Source organism: Lissotriton vulgaris, chromosome 10, assembly GCF_964263255.1.
Source record: "Lissotriton vulgaris chromosome 10, aLisVul1.2, whole genome shotgun sequence".
In the NCBI taxonomy this organism is placed as follows: domain Eukaryota; kingdom Metazoa; phylum Chordata; class Amphibia; order Caudata; family Salamandridae; genus Lissotriton; species Lissotriton vulgaris.
In genome coordinates, this window is record NC_141698.1 from 159,878,448 (window position 1) to 159,893,837 (window position 15,390).

Below are 15,390 nucleotides of genomic sequence, written 5' to 3' on the forward strand. Positions count from 1 at the left end.
GAGACCGACTCCAATATCTGTAATTCACCCATCATTCCTATTCTTAAACGTACTGACCCCAATGCACCGCCAGTATATCGGCTGGTGATTGATCTTCGAGAACTGAACAAATGTATTGTACCACAGTACCCTGTGGTCCCCGATATCTCTTCCCTATTGACTGCTATTGATTCAGAAGCAACGTTCTTTACTGTAATTGATCTCAAGAACGCTTTCTTTAGTGTACCTATTGATCCGGAGAGCCAATATCTCTTCGGATTCAGTTTAAATGGACGAAGTTTCAAATTTTCCCGCGCACCTCAAGGATTCACAGAAAGCCCCAGCATCTATAGTCAAGCACTGAAAAGACAACTAGATTGTATTCAAATGCCAGTTAACACCGCTTTACTGCAATACGTCGATGATCTACTGAACACCGCACGAATGAGCCCGAATGTGAACAAGCATCACTGACAGTTTTACATTTCCTGGCCGACAAGGGACACAAGGTGTCTCCTTCGAAGCTGCAATTCTGTGTTCAGCAAGTTATGTACATGGGTCACTTGCTGTCCAAAGTGGGGAGACAGCTCACTCCCGATCGCATTCAGTTAATTGTAAACATGCCACGACCCCAGACACAAAAGGAAGTGCGGGCCTTCATAGGCCTCACCTCGTACTGCAGACAATGGATTCCTCAATATGCATTTCTAGCTAAACCACTCATCCAGTTAACGACGCAGGAGGCAGCAACTTCGACTGCCCTCCCTTGGACTCAGGAACACACACAAGCCTTTGAGGAATTAAAGAAAGCATTATGCCAAGCACCAGTTTTAGCGACACCATGTTACAGCAAACCGTTTACACTTTTTGTTACAGAACGTGATGGTACAGCGTTGTCTGTCCTCACTCAAGATCAAGCAGGTTCACATAAGCCTTGCGCTTATTTCTCAAGTACATTGGATTACGTAGCCCAGGCACTCCCTGCATGCTTAAAGTCAGTAGCAGCAACAGCGTTAGCAATAAGACAGAGCGATTCAATTGTTTTAGGTCATCAGTTAACAGTACAAGTTCCACACTCTGTAGAGGTTCTTTTAAACAGAACCCAAACTCAGCACCTGACTATAGCACGACTGACAGGTTACGAATTAACACTATTCCAGCCACACATAGAAATCAGACGCTGCAGCATCCTGAACCCCGCAACATTGTTACCTACAATTATGACAGATCCAGCCCCGCATGATTGCATAGAGATCATTAATGCAGTAACAAAGCCCCGACGAGACTTAACAGATGTTCCATTGACAAATCCAGACCTGACACTTTATGTGGATGGTTCATGTATGCGAACAAGTACAGGAGAATTAGTGGCCGCGTATGCCGTGACCACTGAAACCGAAGTTAAAGAAACACATCGTATTGATACACTGTCTGCTCAAGCGGCAGAGCTTATTGCTCTGACCCGAGCTTGTATTCTAGCCAAGAACAGAAATGTCAACATATACACTGATTCCCGTTATGCGTTCGGAGTTGTACACGACTTCGGCATGTTATGGCAAGAACGAGGTTTTCTGACCTCTCATGGTGCCAAGATCCAACATGGTCCCCTCATTCAAGCACTGTTAGAAGCAATACATCTGCCTTCAGGCATATCCGTCATGAAGTGTAAAGCACATACTAAGGTCACAGATTCCGTTTCCCAGGGTAACGACCTGGCAGACCAGACAGCAAAACATACAGCATTGACTCACACTCAGACAATTGATATGACAAAGACAACAGGACCGACACACTGCATGACAGTCAGGGATCCCACACTAGATGTTATCGATATTCAGACACATGCTACCCCAGAAGAAATAAAGAAATGGATTGAACAAGGAGGGATCCAAACAGATCAAGGTTGGGTGACGAAGGGAAAATCTACATGGTTTCTCCCTGACTCTATGGTTCAAGTCATGATAAATACAGCACATAGCCCAGCACATCTAGGAGAGAAAGCGATGTTAGACAGTTTACAAAATGTTTGGAACAATAAACACTTACGAGCAGCAGCGAAACAGAAAGTGCGTACTTGCATGATCTGTTGTCAGTTCAATCCAGGTAAAAGCGTCCCTGTAGAGCAAGGTGGATTTCATCCTCCCGATCACCCTTTTGAAGTCCTCCAGATGAATTATATACAGATGGACCGTTGTCGAGGATTTAAATATGTTCTCGTAGTTGTCTGTGCTCTGTCCCGCTGGACCGAAGCATACCCAGTCCCAGATTACACTGCTCCGACCACTGCCAAGCAGCTGGTTCGTGAATTCTTCCCACGATACGGCTTGCCTCGTGTCGTGTACTCAGATAACGGTCAGCCATTCTCATCCGAATTAATGAAAGAAGTTTCTTTACTGCTAGGATACCAGTGGAAATTCCATTATGTCCGACATCCCGAAGCCGCAGGCCTTGTAGAGAGGCATAATCAGACATTAAAGACACGACTTGCTAAAATATGTAAAGAGAAAGGGGTCGACTGGATAGTCGCCCTGCCGGTGGCACTATTCTATATGAGAATGGTTGCCCATTCGAGATCAGGGCTATCCCCGTACGAGGTGGTCTTTGGCAGACCACCGAATATGTGGGGGACGCCCATTCCGAAAAAAATAACTGATGTTGATTGTAATATGTTGACAGATTACCTTGCCTCCTTGATGTCTGCACTCCAATCATGTCGTTCACAGGTTGCCGCAGCCTTCCCTGACAACACTGATGTAAAGCCACATGATGTCCGTCCTGGGGACCTAGTATTGGTGCGAAATTTTGATAGAAAGAGCCCGCTGGAGCCCCGCTGGAAATCGCCGAAGACCGTCCTTCTCCCCACAAGGACCGCCGTGAAGATCGAAGGGAGAAAGGGGTGGGTCCACACGAGTCATGTGAAAAAATTCCATGAACTGAAACCAGACCGAGACTCGTCCACCCCCACCAAAGACTGTGTTGAGCAAAAAGACTTTACAGTATCTGAACGAGAGAAAACTCCCCAAGAGGAGTACAGAACGAAACTCCGATCTAGCAAGTCAGACAGTTTAATTGTTTAAGTCCTCCCCTAGGTGAATCGGTTAAATAGTTTCTGACATGTATCCCCTAGATCGAGATAGAGAGAGAGAGAGACAAATTAAGAAAGGTGCATATTGCAAATCACTTCGTAGTCACTGCATAGTGACACTATTAATCATGTTTATTCTGAGTATTTTAATTATTGTTGCTAGCATCTTACTACCTATCTATTGTCCTATTTTCAAGCGTGAACAATCTGCCTACAATGTATCTGCTGAACACACTTTTAGTGAGTTACCTCCACACGAACTCTCCTACAGACTTGCGCTGCGCAACAACACATTCATTAGTATGCTACACCATTCTCATCAAACTAACAATGCTACAGATTGCTGGATATGTGGCCGACTCCCTCCTTACCAGAATTACAAGGGAGCTCTGCCCCTCTTTCCGTACCCGTTCACTCACAATGGTTCCTGCGGTGCATGGTTTAAAATAATTAATTCCTTAGATCCTGATATTGCTGTTTTCGATGGGGGCTGGGTTTGGGGAAACCTGAACTTAGTCCTGCTCGACGTCTGTTACCCTGATAAGGAGGGACTCCCCACTAGAATAGGAACTGATCTAGAAAATGAAGTATATGGATTAGGTAACTATACAATTAGCCTTATGATTCTTACTGTTGAGACCGAAGCCGCACCTGTTATACCCACTATGTCAGTATTGCCAGTCACTGGCGAATTATGTATCAGGAAGAAAGGTTCAGTACACTTAGGTCATAGTAAATGTACTACTGTGGTCGAATTCAGTGATCATGGAAAATCGTCCTTTAAAGCTATTCGTCATTCTTACTTTGTTTGTGGTCATACCGCATACATACGCCTACCTCCAGATTGGGATGGTACCTGTTACATTGCATTCCTTCTGCCACCTGTTTTCCTAGCTCCCCCTGATTACCATAGAAATACCAATCTAGTAAAGAATAGACCCAGAAGAGATATCCCACTTGTCGACTACACAGAAACGGCATGGGAACAATACACCGATTTTAATAAAGGATTCTTTCTTTTTAGGACCTGTTCAGAATAGTAAATTAATACGCAGATTAACTAGAACACTTGAAGCAGTAGTGAATGAAACTGCCTCCGCCTTAGGTAACCTAACAGAAGAGCAGTCCGCCATGCGGGTTGTTGTCCTTCAGAACCGTCTTGTTATTGACGTCATCTTGGCAGATAGAGGTGGAGCTTGTAAGGTCATCGGGTCAAGTTGCTGTGTTTTCATACCACAAAACGCACCATCTGTATATCAAGCTATTACCCGTCTCCATAAAATTGCAAATCAGATACATCAGAATCCAGGCACCTGGACTTGGTCCGGTTGGTTCTGGACAACGTTAACCGCTTGGGGATGGAAGATCCTATCCTTCCTAGGCATTGGCCTAGTCCTAGTATTTAGTTGCTGCTTGTGCCTGCAGTGCGGGCCAGCGATTTGTGGACTGTGTGCCACCTCTTGTATTGAACATTCCAGTTTTCTTTCAAACCGTCAAAGAAAGAAAGATGAGCAAATGATGCTGCAAGACCAAACTGATAGATTCATGAGGATCGAGATTTCATGAAGGGTCCGTAGGGAACAAGGAGGGAATGAGGAAATATAAATTTTTGGTCATGTTATGTTCCCTAGCGCGTACCCCACCGACTCCATGTACCAGCTTAAAGTGCATGTAATTTCCCTCCTGTGTCAGCTATGGAGACGCAAACACATTTGCGTCCAACGTTAACTTGTCCTCTTTCAGATCCACCCTGAATGGATTATATAGTCCGTTCCTAAGTATGCCATGCCAACGTCTTTTTGTGGTGTACTTCTACGTTTTTCTACTCTGGCAAAGTAGGCCCTGAATTTTCTGCCATCGAGCCTTTTTTCTGGCTTCTGACTCTGACGGCTTCAGCCCAGGCTGCCTCTGTACCCGTGAACTCTGACTTACTTCTAGCGCGGCCCCTCGCGCTCAGCTCAGCCTGCTTTCTGCCAAGACTGACTATAACCTTCGAGTTATCTGTTCCGCTCCTCGAAAATGCATTCCTGCCTACTAGCTTCAGTAAACATCCTCCCCAGCTGCAGAGCCAAAGGGCCGACCTGTCTCAGTGCAAGTAATTCATAGTTTCTGTTACCATGCTTCCATGGAAGGCCCCGGGCCCCCACGTTTCTCATGCAGACACTTAGGCGCTTATACACGCATCCACAGTTAGCATAGAATAGCTTCTGCCCTAGAGACCTTTCCGTCCAGATAATATGGTTCCTAAACATCAGATATCAGATATGATAGAAGTACAAGTTGATCTGACATGCCAGACTTCTGTCTCTTTCCGCCAGTGTAAATGTCAGTATAAATGTCATGTCCCCTGCACCCTCCAGCTTCACGTCATTCACACGTCATGCAGCTGCGCGCGCATCCAAGTTTCCAATTTCTGCTGACATTGCCACATTTCTGCTTGGTGCCACCCACCTGTGACACCTATCAGTGACGTTTCTAGCACACACCTCCAGTTCACGCCTCTTGATTACGTACTAGTACCACGTGTATACTGTTATCTTGTCTTCTCTCAGCTGTTACGCCTCCTGCGCTGTTTCCTATGACATGAATTAAGTATATAAGCTATGTATTGTCAATAAAATGTAGCGCTCTATCCCTTCTGACACCCTTGTGGTGGTCAGAATCAGATATCCTGGTCATGACCATTCCTTTTTGAGGAATGAAACCCCTAAGAACTCTAACACCACGGACTCTGGTTTTTTCTTTCCGATTTGAGTTATTATTGATTAAGTACTTACCTGCATAGAAATTAAGAGAGTAAATTAATTATTTACGTCACCTGGAAGGCCTGTCTGTCTCTAAAACCTAAAGCCACATGTCATCTCGGGAAAGGGCAAATCCATGATAAAAATAATGCTACTAGGTACATGTTTTAATAGGCATATTGCTGAGAGCTAGCCCTTTAACAACATAAAAATAGTGACTTGTCTTAGATATGGACATTTGAATGCGCACTTTGAATTTACAACATCACCGACGACAAGGAGTTGGTTCTCTTGTGCGGTGCTCCCTGTATGCTTTAAGGTGCAATACATTTGTGACTTGATAATAGAAAACAAATCATAGTGTCTTTGCTCCTGTGTATACTGAACTAAGGAGAATTATCACTTTTGTTTTTTAAGTGTGGCATGCATGAAAGAGTGTGAAACAATGGATGATAACATTATCTCGAATTAAGAGGGAATCAAATACAGGCTCGAATTAAGAGGGAATCAAATACAGGCTATCACATCACCACTTGAATACTAAGGGGATTGTTTACATAGTCCTTATCTTTCTAGGCAATTAAACGGTTGAAACATGTAGACCGAAATATGCTGGAGACTACTGACCTCTACTAGCATCACTTGTTGGTTTTAAACTTACCAAGGGAACAGTGGCAGCTGGCAGGGAACGGGGGCAACAAAATATTTTTTTTTTTTTAAACAAAACGCCTCCTTGTGCAGCGGCCGCCTCCGTCTCTTCTCCGTTGCTGCTGAAGAGTGCAGAAGCACACAGGTTTCCCTGAGCCATTCACAACGCTGCAATGCCATGCTGTGATTGGTCTGAGCGCCGTGGTTCAGCACTCTGACCGGGACAGTGAGCCTGTGCATGTTCCCCATCCAGGCAGTAATGCGGCCTGAGTGGGGAGCATGCAAAGTGCACATGACTGTTTGGCCGGCCCCAGACGGCCGGCAAAGTATTTGTGTGCACAGTCCACTCCTCTTCCCTGAGCCAACAGCCCCACCGCCCTAACCCAGCCCTGCAGAAACGGAAAAAAAATTGATAACCTTGTTATTATCATTTTCTTTTTCCCTTTTCGACTGCTCGAAGAACAGTGGGGCAACGCTCCTCCGCCTTAGGGGAAGAGCTGCCCCAGTCCTTTTAATAAACAAATGTTTTTTTTCCATAGGGTAGCACCAGGTAGTTTTAAATCGAGATCCCTCTCTTACATAGCTCCCTTGAAGGATGAAGGTCGAGCCTGCCAAGACACCAGGTGCATGGGCGAGGGCTCGATGATGAAGCATGTCACTAAGGAAACTAGAGGGTGAGAGTCCTTTTCAAAAATCTGGATCGATGCCCCTCCAGGTCAGGGCCACGAGATACTAACTAAACTAAGGCTGGAGTGTCAGCCTGGTGGTAGGTTGGACAAAACTGGAGGGTTTTCCTAGGGGGGGGGGGGTGAGGTCACCAGTCCCTCACCTCTACGCAAGGTATGTTCAGATGTAGCTTAACAGTGCTGCCCGAGTTTGCCCTACCAAACAGGTGTTTATTTCTTGCTTTGTTCCCAATTTGTGGTTGGAAGTCAGGGTCGGACTGGCCTATACGGCAATCGGGCAGTGCTTGATGGGCTGGTCTGACAGATCAGCTTGTGGGTTTTTTTAAGCAGTTTGGGGCCTGTTATATGGCCAACTGGGTCGGTTTTTACTATTGATTTCTCTAATAGTACAACGAACACAAATCCATGCAGTCTCCCATACCCTGCACAATACTCCTACAGAGTGTCTTTACAAGTTCAAAATTGGCCTGAATTTCAAATTTGGGCACTTTTTTAGCTATATAATTCATTAACGGGGGCCACTTTTATTTTGGTGCCCTGGCCGGTTTATTGTACCAGTCCGACCCTGTTCGGAGTGTATTCTTCCTCTTCTTTACCACCAACTTTTTGTTACCCTTACAGCTAGCCTTAGGTTGTGGGCTATCACCAGAGAAGTCTAAACGGAGGAGGACAAAGTGAGATTGGGAGTTGGGAGACTAGTGTGAGACCAGTGACCTACCTGAAGAGACGGTGATGAGTTTTAGGACATGGGTTGCTGTTCGAGTGTACTGTGAATATAAATGGAATTAGTATCCTGGTAATACTATTACTGATTTGTGCGGGCTTGGGTGCTTCTGCCTTTTTCTAGAGAAGGGACTATGAGCAGTTTAGGCAGTTATCAGTAATTACTCCATTAACCAGATGGTTCCATGTGACATCTCCAGTCCTGATCTGTTGGCATACCTGGTATGGTTCCAGACGAGGTCCAGTTGACCAAGGAGAAAAGAGCCCTTATAAGAGGGGACTAAACATGTTAAAAATTAGTGTTAACCAATAAATATCATGATTAGTTAAATAGTACAGCTAGGTGTGGTGTTGTATGGTGTGTTACAGTGTTATGAGTGGCATGTAGCAATGTGGTCTTAGAATTGCACTATGATCTGTGGTGTTTATGGCGCAGTAGTGTATGTATTGTGTTAAATGTGATTTATATGGTACTGTACAGTGTGGGGTGTCGGTCGACGCTTGGTATCCTGGGCAGTGGATGGTATTGTACAAAATAAGTGCTTTGAGACCATGGGAAATTTTATCCAATGTGTTTTTTAAATGCACCCGGTCAAACCGGTGTGTAACCTTTGTCGCTTTTTCACATTACAAGCATTTTATTTAGCCATTTTTATTTTGAAAGCAAAAAATCACGGATGATGCTTACATTCTTTTGAGCAGATTACTTGCAGGTGAGATGTATTTTTTTATTCTTTTTCAAAAGTCGTTTTATATTGGAGGGGTTTGGAGAAAAGGGTGAGCTCCAGGAAGTGCTGTCAGCTCTGCTCGATAAATAATTACAAAGGGCTGTGAAAACCCCAAAGTTTTGAGGGTTGCTTGAACAAGTATTCACCAGCAGTAGGTTACTGCAAGGACAGCCTGCTAAGTATAATTGAGGTAGAAAGCAGGTCACAGTTTTCTTCTCTGCAGAGGGGACACAATTAGCACTGATTGGCTTGTTCTAATCGCTAGATCGGCTCTGCTTGCCTCAGAGCCCGCAGTGAGGCAGCTCTTTAGGGCATGAAGCGAGAGGTCACACCTGCATTACCATGACACCATCTATCTGCAAATAATCAAGGCGACTAAGCAATAGCCACAAACTGTTACATTTTAGAATTGTGTGTACACATCTTTCCTTTGGATTCACTGCGAGCACTGGAATCTGAGCTTTTTACAGACCCAACATCAAAGCCTCCACTATACTGAATCATATATACGATTTGAAGAAATTCTATATATGGGTTTATAGATTGCCTTCCTTGGTAGCCTTTTCAGTTGCACTGCAAGCTACAGAAAGCCACAGAGTTCATTTAGACTTTTTGTTCTTCACCCAAAACAGTTTGGCCTGGGTGCCAGGAATTCCACACCAGCAAATTGGTACGTTTGATATGTTTTGTGAAGTAGTGTGTTGTGATGAGGCGTTGGAAAGGTGATGTGTGATCCGTCAAAGGGATGCCAGGCTCTACGGCGAGTTTCATGATGGGATGTGGTGATAGATAATGTGTGGGGGGTTGTGTGACGTGATGATAGATATTGTGAGTGTGATGTGGTGTTGTGTTGTGAGTTTATTGTTGGCACTCACTCCCTCCATCTAGTGTCCTATGCACTGAAACATTTCGTAAACACAACTTTTCTGATAAAAAAGGTTACTTGCTGCACCCTCCTATCTCCTATTAAATTAATTCAATGGCTTGGAATGGTGTTACAGGAAGAGGCAAGCTGTGGTCTGGTAGGATAACTAGAAGGTGCTTCATCCTACTCTTCTTCCACTTGTAAGTGCAGCAAGTACCAGGCATTCATATTACACATTTCAATTGTACTCAAGTCATCATCCTTAAAATGATCTGAATGTGTACTTGTGACCTTTACCATCATTTAACAGTAATTCACTGGGCACTGACTGAGCCAACCTGCCAGGGTAATAAAGTAATAGTAACGACCTGTTGTACGAGGTACGCAAATGACTACATTCTAGTGACAAAAAAAGTGAAATGAAGTTTTACAGGTGGCTGGCAAGAAGTAGGGGGCGATCTATATTAATGAGGGGGGAAATAAAGCATTTGCCACGGATGTGCTCGCTTGTAATGTCTCCCACTTAAAAAAAGTAAAATAAAAAATAAGAAAACCGCCGCACACTTGGCATCCCTGGCTCATTTCCCATTAATAAACCAGATGTTTTTGTTTTAAGAAGAGCTAACTATGCACATTTTCTTCTGTTTTTCAATAATTAGAAATATCAAAATATGCAAAATTCTGAACATTTTAAAACGTCAACATCCTAATAACTTCCCTATAAAGTTGGCTGAAGCAAGTGATTTCGAGCAGGCACAAGAGAGGCCAACAGTTCTGCTCTACATCAGTCTGGAAGAATGTCTTGCTCTCACAGGCGGTATTCAATATACTTTCCACGGGTGATTATAAACAACCAGGCACAGAGGCAAACACAAAGAAGGCTGTTGAAGCTTTCCTTTTAGGGCTTTAGAATTGGGCCTTAATCAATCAGGCCTTGTGCAGCAGTCTGTAGGGCAATGTGCCCCATGCCGACCTACAATAGTTTTCACACAACAGCACCTCTCGATCACCTCAGCACGTTTGCCCATATATTCTTTGTTTTCCAAGACATGACAGTGCCTCTTGCGATCATGAGTGACTAAAGGTGGTAATGTGCCATCGCCTGGGAAAGCTCAAACATGAAATGTACATATGGTGTCGTTCAACATGATAAAACAGTATTAAGTCTATGATACGGTACAATGAAGGCAAAAATCCCCCCCCCCCCCCCCCCCCGCCCCCAGAAAGAAGCGAGGTACCCTGCTTAAAAACACACCAACAGGGAACAGCACTGCTGAGCAATGGTTGTATGACGGAACCATGCATGCTATTGCCACGCATGCCTTAACAACATGGGCTTTACAAAGCACGAATCTTTACCACACCAACTTTTACAAGTCCTATGCCTTTACCACAAAAATGTATTTCGCAGGTAAGTCTAAAAGTCTTATATATGTGTTTTTTGATACACAAGTGCATACAGGTGTGTGTATATATATATATATATATATATATATATATATATATATATATATATATATATATACACATATGTATATATATGTAAAAATACACATATACACACACATATATATCAACTACTGGCAGTAGGTAGTTGTAGTTAGGACCATGTTTCCATAGGAAAAGCATTATTTGACTTGCTTATTTCGTTGGCGCATCACATGGGAAGCTGGCACGAATACCTGCTCCAGTATGTCCCCTTACTTTTTTTTACTCGCACCCACTGATAGACCCTCTCATACACTCACTACCCATCACACAACCACTCGCAGACTCACTCAGACTCACGCACCCTTTGACAGACACACTCTCTCATGCACCCACTCACAGATCCATTCAAGCTCTCATTCCTCCACTCACAGACCCACCAAGACACTCACAGGCCCACTCATACACATGTTCCCATACAGAGACCCATTAAGAGTCTATTTTACCTACTCACATATCCACTCAGACACTTACTGACCCACACACAGAACCCCTCCGATACTCACACAAGCACTCACATACCCACTCCGTGCTTACACACCCACTCACCCACCTATAGAGCCACTCACGCACCCACTCTCAAAGGTTAACAGTTAGGAGATACAAGTTTAAAACAATGTCGAAATTCACATAAAAAACAAAAAGGTTAAATAGCATTAAAGTTAGGAAATGGAATCAGTGATGTCACTTAACCATGTAATGAGTGATGTAATAAGAAGTGCGTTGTGGGGGTTCAGGTAATATAACGGCTGAATTTCAATAGTTTTGTACGCTCTTCTGCTGGAAACCCTTATAATGAGGATTTCATAGATGGAGTTTTTACTAATTAGATCTCTATTTATTTTAATTGTGCCGAACAATATAGAAAATATTTTTTTACTTTTCGTTTTTATACAAACTTTGGTTCAGGCCTTAGTTAATTTATCTCCGACTGTAATGCGACTAGACTTGCTTATTCTTACATCCCCTAGTAGAGTCCAGGTCTGTGCTTGGACTTACCGCTTTCATTCAGCCAAGGGGCCTTGATGAAGTTGCTCATGGTCAGTTTGTGCATAGCTAGCATCTCAAGAAACCCTTTATCAGATTAGTCCTCAGCTTTGGTATCAAAATATGAGACTTTCCTGATCATAAAGTCACGCAGAAGAGTTCAGAGAACTATCCTGGGCAGAAATATTTCACTCCTTTTGCTAATATGGCTACAGGCTAATATTTGTAAAAATGAGCTAACAAAATTCGACACATCGGGTCCCCAAACTTTGCCAAGACAACATGTGAATGGTAAATAAAGCGCTGTAAAAAAACATACAGCACAGCAGACGCACATACTAAGAATCACACCAACTCACATACACAAATATTGGTGTGCAGAACACACCAACATTGGGATGGATGGTTAATAAGCTAATAACAGGACTGGGAACAACTGATGGGCACAGGAGCATACTACACACATAAAAACACGTGCATACACACCACCAAAATGGGGTCAATTTCTCTAACTAACAGTTTGTAGGCAACAACACAAGCGTGTCAAAATAAAGTGCTTCGCAAGAACACAGAAATAACATTACACTGATGAAGTAGAAGTATCATCTATGATCAGCAATTCAAAGGAGAGCACTAGCTTTTAGAATTCCAGCATTCTTCGGTGTTTGCATTCAAAGAGTACATCAAGCCTTACGAAATGGCAGTAAAAACTCTGCCCACTGAAATCACCGCAGGAGAGTTTGTCTACACAGGTTGTTTTTCAAATGTCTAAAGGTTGAGTGAATAAAATGTATTCAATCAAATCAAGAACAAAAACTGGCCTCATTGGGTATTATTATGCAGACTAATGTTTCTCCCACGTGTTGCATAGAACAAAGATACCTTTGGAGACAGCACATTCAATTTCAATTGCTGAGCGTATTGCAGAAATACAGTAGAAGGTAAGACCTACTCCTAAACAAGGCAGAGAATCCTTACCCTTCACAAAAAAGGAAAAAAAGTGAACTAGATGACAACCTTTCAAAAGGTGCATTTTGTTGTCAGCTAAAGAGAAATGGAGCATCTCTTCACTACAAGCTCACCGACGTGCTGTTGACTCGCACTTTAAATAAAGCATTTTCTGTTGGCACTGGTGAAAACAAGGCAAACCATTTCTGTGGCAAAATATGGACAAATAAATATATGGGTGAAGCTAAATCCCCAACACCAACCTGAGAAATGGTTGTGGAAGAAGCAGTTATGAAATACACAAGTCCTGATGAAATTCTTTTTGCTATAAATCAAACCATGTTCTTTACTTGCTAGAAATATTGTCTGCTTTAACTGTTCTCGCTCCATGTGCATCCAACTGGTCACTACAAGACCATAAAGACAATACATTGCACAAAAGCATTATTCAGCATATGTTATATGAGACAGACTGAAAATAAATACTTACAGGCACTAAAATCTGCTTACAGCCAATGTCCAAAACAGTTTGCTGCAACCGCTTGTCAGAAATTCCACTGAAGAGCTTGTGTCCTGGAGGTAGGCTGGCTAAGTGTAGATTAAATAACCGTTTAAGGTCACTTAAAGACAACACACAATGTTTTTTAAATGTTGTATTCATAAACTCTTTCAGTTCTTGTGAAACTGCATCTGTGTGTCCGCCAGTTAAATGGCCTTTCAACAAATCGTGCGAATTCTCATCTAAGTGCACTCCGTTGACAATCCCATTGTTTATAGAGTCCCCAGAAGCAGATGTGTCCATAGGTTCTTCATCCTCGCTCAGAGGCTCTTCCTTAATTTCTATATCCGCCGCCAAACCGGCATTTGCTTTACTCAAGTCTTTCTTTTTTTGCAACTCCTTCTCCACCCGCCCACAGTTCTCATTTAATTTTGCTCTAGCGACGCTGATCCTATGTTCTCCTGAAACTACCAATGGCAGACCTAAAGGGAAAAAACACAAAACAAATTAATGTTTTTTTCTGTAATCAACACCGTTTAGAAATATGTGTAAACAAATTATTAAAACGAACGTGTGATGTGGTGCGGTAATTAGGTTTTTAACTAGTATAAAGCAAGCTGTTTGATGTGAGGTATGCAGGGCAGTCATGAAGACTTAAACCTTTTTCGGTAAGACTGCTTCACTTTGTGTGTCTACCTAAACACAAAATACGGTGGAGTAAAATTTGATGATCTAGGGGTACCATTTATGCATATTGTGGTCACAAGTGGGAGATAGGAGTGGCTAGACATTGATGATTCTACACTAGAATATTAGGTATTTAAATGATCAGGAAGTAGATGATGTCCCAGGGGACTAGGAGTCTTGAAACATTCTCCCATTAACAACATTTTCATACTTTAGAGTACTTTTAATGAGTGGAGCCTTCTTCACTAGTTACTGCAATATTAAAACCGTGACTGGATAATGAGCACCCAAACGATCCAGGAAGTACGAAATTCCGCAGAAAAGAACACTTATGTTTTAATTGATGTTATAACAGCACCGAAGTCATGAAGGTGGTGATCAAAAGATGGTTTGCTCCTTGTTTGGCAATGAAACGCAATGAGACGGACTACTTTGCATGATAACAAGCATCAAGCCTAATGGAAGGCACTGCCCTGGAATTCGGAGAATCACACAATGGTGCATTTATTTACAGTTATGAAAAGCCTGCAGTGTCACTTTGCAGCCATTTCGCAACACTGGAGAACATGGTTCATCACCTTAAAGTAGCAGCGCTGAGCTCTGGACTGTTGGTAAGCAAACCTGAAGGGTAATTATAGTCTAGCTGATTGTGAGGTACATTTTTCAACATTCAAATCCATTACATTTTCCTTGTAACTGCATAAAATGAGAGATGAGGTTGCTATTTCCTTTTGGACGTGTATGTCCAGCAGAGCAGCCACATCAAATGTGGGTTTGCTGGCTAGTGATAAAGAGGAGAGGACTTCACATGGGAAGCGTCTGAGTTGGAGGAGTCAAGCAGAGGCACCTGTAACAACTTAAGATAATGCTCAGGACCTAGGATGGGGATTTGCCTCACTCTGGTGCCCAAGATGGTGGGCAGGTCCCCTTTTAATCCCAAGCATGTTTGGTTTGCCTCATCATTGGAAGGCTACTGTCCTGGTCCCACCTTAACTAGGTGCCAAAGAAAACTGTGCAATGACTGACTGCTGGTTATTCTCAGCCCAGTTAGCATGCAACTGCTAATTCACCTTATAGAGGGGACTAAAGATGGCAATAATAGGCCCATAACTCAGAGTAACTTCAAGAGGAGATCCAGATTCTCTAATATTAAGGACTGAAGTATTATACGTACTACTGCCTTGTGCATACATGGATTACGCGACAGCCTTTGATAAGGTGATATACTACACGAGTTTTGAGCTTGGGATGATTCTTCTAACTTCTAATACACCTTACCCGTAGGCAGGTCCTCTTGAGTGGGTACGTTTAGGGTTTCAAGTT

General features: G+C 43.0%; 1 protein-coding gene across 1 annotated transcript in view; it reads right to left on the bottom strand.

The window, feature by feature from the left end:
- POLR3E (RNA polymerase III subunit E) overlaps positions 1–15,390 on the bottom strand; it is a 300,274-nt gene that overhangs the window by 47,563 nt on the left and 237,321 nt on the right. Inside the window, exon 18 of the mRNA XM_086940764.1 lies at positions 13,372–13,862. Within this exon, the coding sequence (XP_086796890.1) occupies positions 13,372–13,862 (491 nt within the window). The remainder of the gene's footprint in view (positions 1–13,371; positions 13,863–15,390) is intronic.